The 16,979-nt window shown below is 36.7% G+C and overlaps 1 protein-coding gene across 9 annotated transcripts in view; it reads left to right on the top strand.

The window, feature by feature from the left end:
- Positions 1-16,979, top strand: part of PCNX1 (pecanex 1) — a 211,224-nt gene that overhangs the window by 182,864 nt on the left and 11,381 nt on the right. For all 9 annotated transcript variants that reach the window (XM_050797302.1, XM_050797310.1, XM_050797309.1 and 6 more), the window contains 4 exons: positions 2,123-2,223; positions 2,993-3,143; positions 14,996-15,226; positions 16,426-16,700. In XM_050797302.1, coding sequence (XP_050653259.1) covers positions 2,123-2,223; positions 2,993-3,143; positions 14,996-15,226; positions 16,426-16,700 — 758 coding nt within the window. The remainder of the gene's footprint in view (positions 1-2,122; positions 2,224-2,992; positions 3,144-14,995; positions 15,227-16,425; positions 16,701-16,979) is intronic.

The following is a 16,979-nucleotide window of genomic DNA, read 5'->3' as shown; positions in this document are numbered from 1 at the left end:
TCTTAAGTTTATGGAATATAGTTAAAATAGTTGTTTTAATATCCTTGTGGTTTAAGCCTAACATCTGTGTCAGTTGTGGGTCAGTTTTGATTGAGTGGCTAATTGATTGTTATTCTTATTATGGATCCTATTTTCCTGCTACTTACATGCCTTTCAATTTTTTATTAGATGTCATTCTTTTGAATTTTACCCTCAAGGGTGCTGGATATTTCTGTATTCCTGTAAATAATTCTTGAACTTCATTTTGTGACACAGTTAAATTCTTTGGGGACAGTTTGATCCTTTCAGGGCTTGCTTTGGAGGGATCAGAGCAGCTGTTAGTCTGGGGCTAATTCTTCCCCATGACCAAGACAATGCCATCCTGAGTGTTCTAGCCAGTCCCAAGGTTTTCTGCTATTCCTTTCTATTCCGTTGGGATGATTCTTTTCTCAGCCTAGGGTCCTCTGTGCGTGTGCTGATCAGCACTCTGCTGCAGATCTCTGAGTTCCCTCACCTCCCTCTCTCAGTAGCTCTCTCTCTAGCACTCTGCCCTGTGAGCTCCAGCTGACTCAGAGGCCTCCGGCTCAATTTGTGCTCCCCTTTCTTGTGGTCTGGAAACTCTCTAGGTAATAAGCTCAGTCAGTTGTAGGGCTACCTCATTTGTTTCCTGTCTCTCAGGAACCAGTGTCCAGTGTCTGAAAACTGTTGTGTCATGTATTCTGCCCAGTTCTTTGGCTGTTTCAGGTAGGAGGGTAGATATGGTCTCTATTGAATCATCTTGGCTGAGGTAAATCTGAACTGAATTAAAAAAAAAATTTTCTCATCACAGAAACAATACATTTTTAATCTGGAAAGTTGACAGGGAAAGGGAGGTAGAGAAGAAGAAAAAAAGAGTGAAGATCACCTGTCATTTTATCACCCATTGTAACTACCTTTAGTATTTTTTTTTTATACGACTTCAAGTCTACACCCACTCTCTTATATTTTTCTTTTGTATTTCTTTAAACTAGTGCTCTCATACTCTTTATTTGCTGTTTTGTAACCTGGACCCAAAATTTTTTTCAAAATGCCTACTTGATGAAACTAGAGTATGTGCTGTAAGAGGTAATATGTCTTTAGAAACAATCTAATTGGCAAGTAACTAGGACATCTCTAACATAGTCGCCATTAACTAAATTATCAAGTTCATGATAATTAACCTATCAATAGTAAGTTAATATCTTAGACTGTTCCCCTATTGTGTTTATAAGTTAATGATTTATAAAGCCAAAAATAAATACCATTGGCAAAGTTAGAATAATTAAGCTAATTATTAGCCTGTATCATTGATTCTTCACCTTTAGCATGGATTAGAATCACCTGGAGAGTGACTGCTAGACTCCATCTCTAGAATTTGATATCAGAGATCTGGAGTGGCCAGAGATTTGCATTTCTAACAAGTTTCCAGGTGATGTTGATACTGTTGGTCTTGGGACTATACTTTGAGAAGCACTGCCCTGGATTGTTTTTTGGTAACTGAGATGCTACCAAGATTTTCTTTAGTATTATGTAAGGTAATCAGTGATTATTATTTCGACTTTCTTAGAGGGAGAAACAGGACAGTTACCAGCTTCTTTCAACTGTAAAGTATGTAATTGTTAAAAAATAAAAAGGTTGAGGAGAAACAATATTTGTGAATATCAACTTGATTTTCTTTACTATGTTTATAGTCACTAATAGGCTAACTCATCTGCCACTAATTGCCTGCTTGTCAAGTTATGGTAAAAAATAAGTAGTTAAGAAAAAAAAAGAAATAAGTAACTAATAAATAGAAATATTGTATTTTCAGGAGAGGGTAGTATCAATAATCCCAGTAAGTACTTTGAAATCTTTAGCTAAAATCCTAACATTTTATAATAGAGTCAGTTTTTTTTGTTTTAATTATGTTCCATTATTATGAAATTTTATATTTTATTTAAGGATTCCAAAGAAACTCCCCATACACATTCATGCTTCATTTCATACAGTTTTATTAAGTTTATTTTGAGGAGATAGAAATTATGTACTTTTAAAATTCTTTGTCATTTCTCTATATTAATTAGATTTATGATTTGTTAAATACTTATATGCCTTTCTGATAACAAATTTTTTTTGTTTTTTAAAGCCACTGGATGTGGACAAAGATTCATCCCTGGTGACTCTCTGTTATGGACTCTGTGTACTGGGACGGAGAGCTTTGGGGACTGCATCCCATCATATGTCCAGGTAAAGAAGGCATTTCTGTTCTGAGGAAGAGAGTATGGGAAGCTGTATTACCTAAATCTGAAATCATTTTTCGTGGAAGCCTGTATTCTATGCTAATTTATTGTAAAGTCTTTTTAGATTTTATATTTCTATACATCATCTTCTTGAACATAGTTGAGCTGTCCTAACTGGTTAACAGAACTGGTTTTTAAAATTCACACATGTGTGGGTAGCCACTGATAACGAGAATATAATGAATTAAAGAAATTTTAAAATATAACCACCCATGAATTTTGATTGGCCTCCTCCTGTTTACATCTATTTTTCTAACAAATTCATTCATTTCTATTTTTCCGTATTTCCTTGCAGTCTTTGTCCAGGGTATTTATACTTCTAATATAGTAGTAGATTTGGAGACTCTAAATCTAAACTGAATTTCCCAACATATACATCCAAATGAATCAGAATTTCACATATTTTGAATTTTTTCTGTGATAACTACATGTTTTCCATTAAGCTTTTCTTAATTTATTTTAACTTTAACCAAATCTATAGGCTCTTTGCCTGTTGTTTATTTTCATGGATTCACTATTACAGTGGTTCATAAATAAGGGTCCCAGGTCGGACAGGCCCTATCTCTTGTGATTCTGGTTCAGGGTTCTGACATTAGTTCCTGGAATCTGTATTTTCAAAACACTCCAGGTGATTCTGATGCACACGCAGATGTAAGAATCAATGTCATGGAAGACCTTTGTCAAAACATGTGAACTTTTATCTCCAATCTTAACAGTAATTTAGAGTCATTCCTCTATGGATTGCATGCCCTATTTAAAGGAGATTTCCGTATTTCTTCAATTCGAGATGAATGGATCTTTGCTGACATGGAATTGCTAAGAAAAGTAGTAGTCCCTGGGATCCGTATGTCCATTAAACTCCATCAGGTAAGATGAGATTTTTCTAATTCATTACTGGTGTTTACTGATCCTTCTTCACATGATTTCAGTATTAGTCCATTCTCACGCCGCTGTAAGGAATACCCGAAACTGGGTAATTTATAAAGGAAAGAGGTTTAATTGACTCACAGTTCCACAAGGGTGGGGAGGTCTCATGAAACTTACAGTCATGGCAGAAGGGGAGGCAAACACATCCTTCTTCATATGGTGGCAACAAGGAGAAGTGCCAAGCAAAAGGAGGAAAAAACCCCTTATAAAACCATCAGATCTCATGAGAACTCACTCACTGTCACGAGAGCAGCAGCATGGGGTAACTGCTCCCATGATTCAATTACCTCCCACTGGTTCCCTTCCAGGACATGTGGGGATTATGGGAACTACAATTCAAGATGAGATTTGGGTGAGGACACAACCAAAGCATATCAGCTTCCAAATTATGTGTCTTAGGAACCTTTTGAGAAATATTCTGATCTGAATAAAAGAAAAATGTGATTTCATGACAAGATATATTAAATCTTTAAAACCTGAACCTATGTTTCTAATAGTAAATTTGAATATTAACATTAGAGAGTGACAGATATAGGCATGAAATAAGTAAAGGTCCTTGGTCTCCATAATACTTATTTTGACTTCATATCATTGTAATTCCTGCCTATTCCCTGTATGAATATTTGCCAACTCTAAATGTAGTGTAGTAAACTTCAGGAGTGTTACAAGTACTGCTGTTACTGAAGGATGAATTTCATTCCATGTGTTTTATAGAATAATAGGTGATTAGGACAGACTTAGGCTTACCTAAATATCTTAATAGGGTAATGACATTAAAGTGAGGCCCTACAATGCATTTCTAAAGCCCTAGATGATTGCAAGAATATATTGTGAAATTAAGTACTGGCACTTGTTCCTCCATTCCACTGGATGGTAGTTATCAGATCTGATGATAGAGACTTCGTGATAAGACTCATTAAAATGTATCTGCAGTGCTCAAATATAATTGAATATTTTGCCCCCAAATAAAATGTAACTTACTTTTCAAGTCATTATAGTATAATATAAAGTGTGGGAATTAAATTAAAAACTTCACATTCTTTAGGAACATTACTAATAAGGAACACATTATTTGAAAATCTCTTTGAAAAAATGGAATACTGTTTGAGGATGATGCCCCAGGACTGACAACATTTATAAACAGGGAGGTGAGAATGTAGAATTGGAACCCAGGAACCATGGAGGGATGAGGGGAGGAGAGGAGGTGGAGAATGTAATGCAACCTGAAGAAGTTCCTTAATTCTGATATACCTTCTGGGAGGGTGGAGATTGACCTATAAAGTCACAAACAGCAGCCATTTATTGATCATCACTTTGAGCAAGACATTAGGTTGTCTATGAGGATCTCTCAGGCAGGAAAATCTAGATGTGTAAATCAGTACTGGTCATTGCCAAAGTTCATGTGCTCATGAAAATCCATAAAAGTGAACAATAGGCTCATATACTAAAAGAAAGGATATATGCATCTACCTTACAACCCAACAATTCTACTTCTAGATGTTTACACAAGAGAATTAAAGTACAATTGATCCTTGAACAACACTGGTTTGAACTGCATAGCTACATTTATACACAGATTTTTTTTCAGTAAATGTACTGGAAACTTTTTTGGAAATTTACAACACTTTGAAAAAGATGAACTACAAAGCCTAGAATTATCAATAAAATAAGACAAACTTAGGTATGTCATGAATGCATAAAATACACATAGATACTAGTTTATTTTATTATTTGCTACCATAAAACACACAGAAATCTATTATAAAAAGTTAAAATTTGTCAAAACTTACAAAAACACTTATAGACTATACGTGGCACCATCTGCAGTTGAAAGAAATGTAAACAAACAAAGATGCAGTATTAAATCGTAACTACATAAAGTTAACTGTGGTACATATTAATATTATACCACTACAGTAATGTCATAGTCACCTTCTGTTGCTTTTTCTGTGAGCTCAAATGTTGGGAATGTGCTTAAAACGCCGTGTGGCACTGATCATCTCTGTGTGAGCAGTTCGCCTTTCCAGTAAATTGTGTATTTCAATAAAAAGAGCTCACTTGCAGTTCTCCTGTATTTCTCATTGTGTTTAGTGCAGTACCATAACCTTAAATAACACCATGGGATCCATACATAGCGCCACTAGTGATGCTGAAAGGGCCCCCATGAAACAGAAAAGTCACGACATTAAAAGGAAAGGTTGAGTTGCTTGATATGTGCCATAGATTGAGGTCTGCAACTGTGGTTGCCCACCATTCCAAGATAAGTAAATCCATCTTAAGGACCAGTGTGGAAAAAAAAAAATTTGTGAAGCTTCCACTGTTACTACACCAGCAGGTGGAAAACCTTGCACATTTTACAAAATACATTTTCATCTCATGTTGAAAATAGAGCTTTTATGTTGGATGCAGGATTTCTATAAGAAAGGCATACCTATAAAACACTAATATGGTTCAAGAAAAAGTGAAGTCATTATATGGCAACTTAAGGCATAGGGAAGGTGAAGGATTTAAAGCTGGAAAATTTAATGCCAGCAAAGGATGGCTTGATAATTTTAGAAAGAGCTTTGGCTTTAAAAATGTCAAGATAACAGGAGAAGCAGCTTCTGCCAACCAAGAGGCAGCAGACGAGTTCCAGATGCCATTAAGAAAATCATTGAGGGGAAAGGATATCTGCCTGAACAGATCTTTAATGCAGGTGAAAGTACCCTATTCTGCAGTGGGGGTTGGGGGTGGGGAAGCCACAAAGGACACTCTTTAGTAAGGAAGAGCACGAAGCACCAAAATTTAAGGCAGGAATGGGTAAGCTAAGTTTACTGTTTTGTGCAAATGCAGAGAGGGGTTTATGATCAGGACTGTCTTTACCTATAAAGCCGCAGACCCCTAAGCCTTGAAGGGAAAAGATAAGCACCAACTGCTATTTTGATTGTACAACAAGAAGGCCTAGACAAAGAGAACTCTTCCTGGTTTGGTTCCACCAATGCTTTGTCCCTGAAGTCAGGAAGTACCTTGCCAGTAAAGGACCTTCTTTTAAAGTTCTTTTGATATTGGACAGTGCCTGTGGCCACCCAGAACCCCATGAGTTCAACACCGAAGGTGCGGAGGTGGTCTGCTTGCCTCCAAACAACTTCTCTAATGCAGCCTCCAGATCAGGTTATAATAAAGACCTTTAAGGCTCATTACACATGGTACTCAATGGAAAGGATTGTCAGTGCTATGGAAGAGAACCCTGATAGAACATCATGAAAGTCTAGAAAGATTACACCATTGAAGATGCCATTGCTGTTATCGAAAAAGCCATGGAAGCTATCAAACACAAAATAATACATTTCTGCTGGAGAAAACTGTGCCCAGATGTTGTACATGACTTCACAGGATTTATGACAGAGCCAATCAAGGAAATCATGAAAGAGATTGTTGATATGGCAAAAAAAAAAAAGGTAGAGGATGAAGGATTACAAGGTGTGGCTCTTGGAGGGATTCAAGAGGTATTAAGCACCACACTAGAAGTATTAACAGAAGATGACTTTATGGAGATGAATGCTTCCAAGCCAGCACCAGATGATGAGGACGACAAGGAAGCAGTGCCAGAAAACAAGCTGACTTTACATAGTCTGGCAGAGTGATTCGGATTATTCAAGACTGATTTTTGACTTATTTTACAGCATGGACCCTTCTGTGATGTGGACACTAAAACTAAAGCAAAAGGTAGAATAAGAATTGGTACTATATAGAAACATTTTTAAAGAAATGAAAAAGGAAAAATGTCAGAAACGTATAATGGTTTTTGGTAAAGTTACACCAAGGGTACCTGCTTCTCTTCCCTCTCCTTCCACCTCCTCCACCTTTGCCACCTCTGAGACTGCAAGACCAACCCCTCCTCTTCCTCCTTCTCAGCCTATTCCAAATGTGAGATGACAAAGATGAAGACCTTTATGATGATCCACTTCTACTTAATGAGCAGTAAATATATTTTCTCTTCCTTATGATTTTCTTAATAACATTTTCTTTTCTCTAGCTTACATTATTGTAAGAATACAGTATATAATATGTGTAAAATGCAAACTATGTGTTAATTGACTATGTTATTGGTAAGGCTTCCAGTCAACAGTGAGGTATTTGTAGTTAACATTTTTTGGAGAGTCAAAGGTTATACATGGATTTTAGAGTGCATAGGGATAGGCACCCCAACCCCTGCGTTGTTCCAGGGTCAACTGTGTATGTCTACACAAAGACTTAAACACAAACGTTTATAGTGTTTTTATTCGTAATAACCTCCAACTGGAAAGTACTCAAATGTCCATCAGCAGACAGGCATACAAATTATGGTATATCCACACAAAAGAATATTACTCAGCAATAAAAAGAAACTAATAACAAACAGCAGATCAGTGGTTACTTGGAGTTTAGAGAGTGAATGCCAGAGGCAGGAAGGAACTTTTTGAGGTGATGGAAATGCTCTATATCTGGATTGCAGCAGTGGTTACCTGGGTATGCACATTTGTCAAGATGCATCTAACTGTACACTTAAAATGGGTGCATTTTGTTGTAAATTGTATTTCAATTTGACTTTTAAGAAGATTCTGTTTCCAGAGAGCTGAAAATACAAAATTTCTGTTAACCTTTGCCTTTCAGACATAGTCTTTGATGATGTACTTTTAGTACTTCATAGGTGTTTTTGGACTTTTTTCTTTATAGTTCTTTCCCCACCCTCTCCAACCTTATGTATTACATGTGCTTACTTTTTGGTAACTAAAACTGTTATGGTATGCCGGACGTGGTGCCTGACGCCTATAATCCCAGCACCGTTGGGAGGATCTCTAGAGTCCAGGAGTTTGAGACCAGCCTGGTCAACATAGCGGGACTGCGTCTCTGCAAAAAAGAAACAGAAATATTAGCCAGGCAAGGTATCGCATGCCTTTAGTCCCAGCTACTTGGGAGGCTGAGATGGGAGATCACTTGAGTCCAAGAGTTTGAGGTTACAGTGAGCTATGATTGCATCACTGCACTCCAGCCTGAGCGACAAAGCAACGCCTAGTCTCTAAAAAAAAAACCCCAAGAAGAAACTGTTATGATCTGTACAGTATTTACTATTGTATAGTGTCCTACATGTACACAGTACTTTCATATGCATTAAATCACCACAACCCAGAAAGTTATTTTAATCCCAGTTTTGCAGAAGAAGATTAACCAAAACTCAGATTAAGCAAATTCCTTTTTTCATCTGTTCTCTTTCTTGTCCTCTAATTGCTTTTGTAAAATATATTTCCTCCTTATTTATTTTCCTTTATTAGCACTCTTTGAGGATTACATAGTTGTTAGAACTAAAATAAACCAATCAAAATCCAAATGAGTTTACATATGCTATGTGCTAAAAATGTTACGGTCTGTGATATCCTCGAGGACAGGAATAATTTCTTATTAATCTTTATGTTCTCCTTGCTTGGGACAGTGGACTGTAGATGTTTAATGAATGAGTTTCATTGCTCTAAAAAAGTGTATCCTGTGCATCTGCTTATAACATCTCAAGTATATTTCTAAAATTCTTCTGAAAACTTTTACCAGTAAAACTGATAGTCTCTTGAATATTCTTAAAAAGTAAACATTGCTCAATAATAAACATCTTTCCATCACTCCATATTATTGTACAGTATCCCCAAGAAGCAATCACTGCCAGTAATTTGATGTATCTTTTCTGATTTATTCTAAGCACATACATTTTCATCTATGTGTGTGATATGCTCCTTTTTAAAAATGTAATTTTGCTATGCAAATTAATTGTAACATGCTATTTTTTTCATTTAATATGACATAGACATCTTTCCAAATCACCACATACAGAGGCACCTCACAGTTTTCAGTGTACGTAGAACTTTACATATTTATTCAAGCATTTTAAAGCCAGTGAAGAGATATTTAAACAAGATGAAACATTTTCCACTTTGGGCATGCCTGATAATTTCCAGCATTTTGTTCATTTTCTTAAGAATGTGATTATTGGCCAGGCATAGTAGCTTATGCCTGTAATCCCAGCACCTTGGGAGGCTGAGGCAGGAGGAGGATCGCTTGAGCTCAGATGTTTGAGATCACCCTGGGCAACATAGGAAGACCCTGTCTCTACAAAAAATTTTTTAAAAAATTAGCTGGGCTGGGTACAGTGGCTGATGCCTATAATCCCAACACTTTGGGAGGCCAAGGTGGGTGGATCACGAGGTCAGGAGATCGAGACCATCCCAGCCAACAAGGTGAAACCCCATCTCTACTAAAAATACAATAATTAGCTGGATGTGGCGGTGTGTGCCTTTAATCCCAGCTACTTGGGAGACTGAGGCAGGAGAATCACTCGAACCTAGGAGGCTGCAGTCAGTTGAGATTGTGCCACTGAACTCCAGCCTGGAGACAGAGCTAGATTCCGTCTCAAAAGAAAAAAAAAAAAAATGAGCTGGGCATGGGGGCGTGTGCCTGTACTTAGGAGGTTAAGGTGAGAGGATTGCTTGAGCAAAGGAGGTCAAGGTTGCAGTGAGGTATGATCACGCCGCTGCACTCCAGCCTGGGTGACAAAGTGAGATCCTGTCTCCAAAAAAAAAAGTAGAAAAAAATGTTACTGCTTATGTCTGGACTTTCATTTTTCATTCAAGTAATTGTAAAAATACTACTCTACAAAGATGGCATTCCTTACCTAGTAGAACTATTTGTTAAAAGATAGTGTATCAGATGACATCTGACTGTCTGCTTGTATAGGAAAATATGAACTCAGTATTTAAAATAAAAATTAGGAGAGTTGGTGTATGATATACAGAAGTTAAGAACTGCTTATCAGTATATTATGAATGCTATCTTAGATCAAGTGGTCTAAAAACAGGTTAGAGTCCAAGATTCTTGTGCAAGAGATTAATTGAGGGGTGCACTCAAGAAATGTTTGTAAAGAAGTGTTAGAAGTGGGATGGAAAAAGGGAAGCAGCTCAGCAAAATGTGTTTTAGCTGAATTCTAGCCTTAGCTGGATTCTAGAAGCAGCTCTGGAGTTAGCAGTATCTCCAAAAGTTATGCTGTGTACTTCCTTACTTCTCATCCCATACAGAGAAGGATGTACCCCTCCCCACCCCCAACACCGGCGTTTCCTACCCAGGTAGCTCCATTAGCTGAAGGCAATTCCTAGAAGAGAGGTACCTTCTAAGAATTACCCTAATTTGCTTAGGATAATGGCCTCCATCCACATCCATATTGCTGCAAAGGGAAGTGACTTAATTCTTTTTTATGGCTTCATAGTAGTCCTTATTTCCTTTATCAGATTTACCATTGATGAGGACCTAGGTTGATTCTGCATCTTTGCTATTGTGGATAGTGTTGCAATGAACATAAGAGTATATGTGTATTTTTGGTAGAACAATTTATTTTCTTTTGGATTTATACCCAGTAATGGGATTGCTGGGTCAAATGGTAGTTATGTTTCTTTGAGAAGTCTCCAACTGCGTTCCACAGTGACTGAACTAACTTGCATTTCAACAGTGTATAAGCATTCCCTTTTCTCCTCAGCTTTGCCAGCCTCTCTTGTTTTTTGACTTTTTAATAATAGTCTTTCTGACTGGTGTGAGATGGTGGTTTTGATTTGCATTTCTTTGATGATTCATGTTGTTGAGCATTTTTTTCACATTTGTTTGCTGCTTGTATGTCTTATTTTGAGAAGTATCTGTTCTTGTCTTTTGCCCACTTTTTAATGGGGTTGTTTTTTGCTTATTGAATTAAGTTCCTTATAGATTCTGGGTATTAGACCTTTGTTGGATGCATAGTTTGTGAATAGTTTCTCCCATCCTGTAGGTTGTCAGTTTACTCTGTTGACAGCTTCTTTTCCTGTGCAGAAGCTCTTCAGTTTAATTAAGTCTCACTTGTCAGTTTTTGGTTTCGTTGCAATTGCTTTTAGGACTTAGTCATAAATTATTTCCCAAAGCTGATGTCCAGCATGGTGTTTTCTAGATTGTCTTCTAGGATTCTTATATTTTAAGGTCTTACATTTAAATCTTTAATCCATTCCATCTTGTGTTAATATTTGTATATGGTAAAAGGTAGGAGTCTGGTTTCATTGTTCTGCATGTGGCTAGCCAGCTACCCTAGCACCATTTATTGAATAGGGAGTCCTTTCTCCATTGTGTATTTTTTCAAAACTTTGTTGAAGCTCAGATGGCTGTGGGTGTACAGCTTTATTTCTGGGTTCTTCATTCTGTTCCATTGGTCTGTGTGTCTGTCTCTTACCAGTACTGTGCTATTTTCGTCACCGTAGCCTTAAAATTTGAAGTCAGGTAATGTGATACCTCTGGCTTTGTTCTTTTTACTTATAATTGTTTTGGCTGTTCAGGCTCCTTTTTTGGTTCTATATAATTTTAGAAGCTTTTTCTAATTCTGTGAAAAATTACATTGGTAGCTTGATAGGAGTGGCATTAAAGCTGTAGATTGCCTTGGGCAGTATGGCCATTTTAACAGTATTGATTCATCCAGTCCATAAGCATGGAATGTTTTTCCATTTGTGTCACATCTGATTTCCTTCAGCAGTGTTTTGTAGTTCTCTTTGTAGAGATCTTTCACCTCCTTGGTTAGATGTATTCGTGTGTGTGTGTGTGTGTGTGTGTGTGTGTGTGTGAGTGCATTGTAGATGGGATTGCATTATTGATTTGCTTCTCAGCTTGAATATTATTGATTAATAGAAATGCTACTGATTTTAGTACACTGATTTTGTATGCTGAAACTTGATTGAAGTCAACAGTTCCAGGTTCTTGGCTTGAATATTATTGATTAATAGAAATGCTGCTGATTTTAGTACACTGATTTTGTATGCTGAAACTTGATTGAAGTCATTTATCAGTTCCAGGAGCCTTTTGGCAGAGTCTTCTCGCTTCTCTAGGTATAGAATCATATCAGCAGCAAAAAGAGATACTTTGACTTATTTTCCGATTAGCTTGCCTTTTTTTTGCCCCCTGTCTAATTGCTATGGGTAGGACTTCTGGTACTGTGTTGAATAGGAGTGGTGAGAGTGGACATCCTTGTTTTGTTCTGGTTCTCAAGGGAGATGCTTCCACCTTTTGCCCATTCAGTATGATGGCTGTAGGTTTGTCATAGATGCTGCATCCTGGAGATTTTGGCATGTTGTATCTCTGTTTTCATTTGTTTCAAAGAATTTTTTTTATTTCTGCTTTAACTTCATTTTTTTACGCAAAAGTCATTCACAAGAAAGTTGTTTAATTCCCATGTAATTGTGTGGTTTTGAGAGATCTTCTTGGTATTGATTTCTGTTTTTATTCCACTGTGGTCCAAGAGTATGGTTACTTTTATTTTGATTTTTTTAATTTATTGAAACTTGCTTTATGGCCAGGCATGTGGTCAGTCATAGGGTATGTTCTGTGTGCAGATAAAAATAATGTGTAGTCTGTGATTGATGGGTGGAGTATTCTGTAGATTTCTATTAGATTCAGTTGGCTGCCAAGTGTCAAATTTAAGTCTAGAATTTCTTTGTTAGTTTTTTGCCTTAATGATCTAACACTGTCAGTGGGGTATTGAAGTCCCCTACTATTACTGTTGTGGCTAAGTCTTTTTGTAGGCCGAGAAAACCTTGTTTTATGAATCTGGTTGCTCCAATGTTGGGTGCGTATATATGTAAGACAGTTATATCTTCTTGTTAAATTGAACCCTCTGTCATTATGTAATGACCTTTTGTGCTCATTTTTACTGTTGTTAAAATCTATTTTATCTGATGTAGCAATAGTGACCCCTGCTCTTTTGTTTTGTTTGTTTGCATGATAAATCTTTCTCCACCCCTTTACTTTGCACCTATGAGTGTCATTGCATGTGAGATGGGTCTCTTGAAGATACCAGACAAATGAATCTTTTTTTTTTTTAATCCACCTTGCAACTCTGTGTCTTTTAAGTAGGGTGTTATATTCAAGGTTAATATTGATATGTGAGGTTTTGGTCCTATCATGAAGTTGTTAGCTGGTTACTTCATAGTTCTACTGTGTGGTTGCTTTATAGGGTCTGTGGGCTGTGTTCTTAAGTGTGTTTTTGTGGTAGCAGGTATTATTTGTTTCCATGTTTGGAGCTCCCTTAAGGATCTCTCGTAAGGCTGGTCAAGTGGTAACAAATTTCCTTAGCACTTGTTTGTCTGGAAAAGATTTTGTTTCTCCTTCAGTTATGAAGCTTAGTTTGGCAGGATGTGAGATTCTTGGTTGGAATTTCTTTAAGAATGCTGAAAACAGGCCCCAATCTCTTCTGGCTTATAAAGTTTCTTCTGAGAAGTTTACTATTAACCTGATGGCATTTCCTTTGTATGTGATCTGATCTTTAAGAGTTTTTCTTTAGTATTGACCTTGGACACCCTGGTGATTGTATGCCTCGTTATGTTCATTTTGTATAGTATCTCACAGCTGTTCTCAGATTTCTTGTACCTGGATGTCTACCTTTCTAGCAAGATTAGGGAAATGCTCTTGAGTTATTCCCTCAAACATGGTTTTCAGGTTGTTTACTTTTCCACCTCCTCTCTCAGGAATGTCATTAATTGGTAAGTTTGGTTGCTTTTCATAATCCCATATTCCTCAAAGACTCTGTTCATTTCTTTTATTCTTTTTTCTTTATTTTGTCTGACTGAGTTATTCCAGAATACCAGTCTTCAAGGTCCAAAATCTTCTGCCTGGCATTTACTAACTTCCTAAACTTAGGAAGCAATTAAGCATCTTTAAGCTTCAATTTTTAAACATCAAAAATGCAGGTATTATCAACCCAACCTACTTGACAAGATTGTGGTAAGATTCCAGTGAAATAGTGTAGAACATTTTATATTGTGAAGCATTATTTATGTGTACAGTATTATCTCACATATCTCAACCCCCCAGCTAACAGGCTCTATCCTTAAGATAGATCTCTTACTCTCCCTCTTCTCCTTTCACATAGCACAAATTCTGGTCAGTTGACTTGAGTGCAAATGGATTACTTTACCTGGATACAGAAATTTGTCAACCTCCCAACTATAAGCATGAAAGCAGCCTATAATATTTACATTTCTTTAATATACCATTTCAAAACTACAGATTTATATTATGGTTGTTTCAGTATATGTCCTGTCCCTGTTAATGTGTGGGTTTTATAATAGGGAGATACATTTTGTATCTTCTTTGTTTCATCTATGCTGCCTGCCATAGAGTCTTGTACATGGTAAATACTGAATAACTATCAAATGAATGAGTAGTTATTAAGACCAAGAGGCTTTTCCGAGAAAACTTTACCAACTTCTCTAGGACTAGGACCGCAGATCTGTGATCAAAGCTCATAGATTGGAGCTGTATCTTAACTAGATGAGAGGCAGGATAAAGTGGTATATTAGAACCCATTTTAGAGATATGACTTTATACGAAAAATACCTAGTTAAAAAGAAACACAATATAGAGACCTTTTATATAGTTTTAGCCTTCCTTGGCTAATAGTGACGTAATCCTTCAACAGAAAAAAAACATGAGCAAAGATATGAAAAACCAACTTGAAAGAGAAAAACAAAACACATAAAAACCAGAAATGATATTTATTCATCTGGAACTTAGAGGAGAGGGTTGGATTGAGGAATTTACCAAAATATTATAGCAGTAATGAGCTAATTCCTAACCCAGGTATGATTGAGAATCTATAATTTATCTCTAATATTAACATGTGTTGAAGTATTCATATTAAACTAGTTTTTAAGAACTTTCACTTAGTAACTGTAGAAGTTATCAGTTCTCTTATTTTCCTTTAAAAATTTATATATTATTTTTGTATTTAGGATCATTTTACTTCTCCAGATGAATATGATGACCCTACTGTGCTGTATGAAGCCATAGTATCTCATGAGAAAAACCTCGTAATAGCCCATGAAGGGGACCCTGCGTGGCGGAGTGCAGTACTTGCCAACTCTCCCTCCTTGCTTGCTCTGCGGCATGTCATGGATGATGGCACCAATGAGTATAAAATCATCATGCTCAACAGACGCTACCTGAGCTTCAGGGTCATTAAAGTAAGTGTTTGAGGTATTTATTTGTGTCCAAAAATTAAAAGTTGAATAACTTGATTTAAACTTTTATTTTTTATTTTTTTTTTTTAAGACAGAGTCTCACTTTGTGGCCCAGGCTGGAATGCAGTGGCATGATCATGACTAACTGCAGGCTCTTGACCTCCCTCGGCTCAGGTGATCCTCCACCTCAGCCTATCGAGAAGCTGGGACTACAGGCATGCACCACCATGTCCAGCTAATTTTTGTGTTTTTTGTAGAGATGGGGTTTTGCCATGTTGCCCTGGATGGTCTCACACTCCTGGGCTCCAGTGATCCACCTGACTCAGCCTCCCAAAGCTGTACAATTACAGGTGTGAGCCACCGCGCCCAGCCTTTATGTAAACTTTTAAAAAGTGATTTAAAGTTTTTTCACAGAAAAAAAAAGTAATGACGATATTACATTAGTCTTTCTTGTTTATGAGCACTTGATTTGACTTATTTTTTTCAGTACTTTATTCTGTCCTCTGAAAGTTTCTCATGTGCCATAAAGCCTTAAAATTTTTGGTTATTTCAGTTTTGACAGTCTTTTATCCATTAAATGGCAGGTCTTGTATCTTTTATATATGCAATTTGAGCAGCATTTCTTTTTAAAAAGTCAGCACCATATTGCTAATATAATATGATTCCTAGGTTGCAAAATGATAGCATACCATGTACTTAATAGAGATCAGAAGTTAAATAGTTCTTTCTAACTTTTTCTTGTTTGTTTGTTTTTTTAAACATCTCAGGGCTTTAAGACACTTAATTTCTGAAATTTTGATAGTTTATAGTTATTTATTTTTTAATTTACATTAATCAGCCCACAAATGTCATAAACATTCTTTCAACTCTAAATATTTATCTCTCATTTCTATAAAAGATACCTATTATCCTATTTATCAGTGCTCTGCCAATTTAAAAAACTAAATTGACTTCATTTTACTTAATACTTTAAAGACAGAGCATGAAGAAAGAGCTCTATAGATACTTATTATTTAGCAATCTGCTAATGACAAAGGGAAATTGATTACCTCCTATTTAAACGTGACCTACTTATATTTGTTCCCTGCTTTTCACAACTGGTTATCATAATGTCTTTTGTATTCCTCCCATTTCTGCTCTTCTGTTTCTGTGAATTTTATTCTTGGCCCCTTAACCTAATTCCCTTGTGTTCTGGTTTTCAGGTGAATAAGGAATGTGTCCGGGGTCTTTGGGCAGGGCAACAGCAGGAGCTTGTTTTTCTACGTAACCGTAACCCAGAGAGAGGTAGCATCCAAAATGCAAAGCAAGCCCTGAGAAACATGATAAACTCATCCTGTGATCAACCTATTGGCTACCCAATCTTTGTCTCACCCCTGACAACTTCTTACTCTGACAGCCACGAACAGCTTAAAGACATTCTTGGGGGTCCTATCAGCTTGGGAAATATCAGGAACTTCATAGTGTCAACCTGGCACAGGTGAGCCAAGGGATTGCATTATTCAGTGCTGGTGTATTCCTGACCCTGTCAATCTAGGCAGTGTGCATCACCTGGGAAGCTTGTAGAAAAAAGTACAGATGCCATGGTACAATATGAACCCATTATTTCTTAACTTCAAGAAGTAGAATCTGAGCATTCTTACCTTCAAAATCTTATTAGATAAATATGATGTATAACTGTGGTTTAAGAACCATTGCTCTGTTACTTGGTAGAATCTTGGAAAATACCCTTTATTTGTTTAATTTTTTTTAACTTTCT

Source organism: Macaca thibetana, chromosome 7, assembly GCF_024542745.1.
Source record: "Macaca thibetana thibetana isolate TM-01 chromosome 7, ASM2454274v1, whole genome shotgun sequence".
NCBI classification, from domain to species: Eukaryota; Metazoa; Chordata; class Mammalia; order Primates; family Cercopithecidae; genus Macaca; species Macaca thibetana.
The sequence above is the reverse complement of the archived record's forward strand: the minus strand, read 5'-3'. Positions and strand labels throughout refer to the sequence as shown.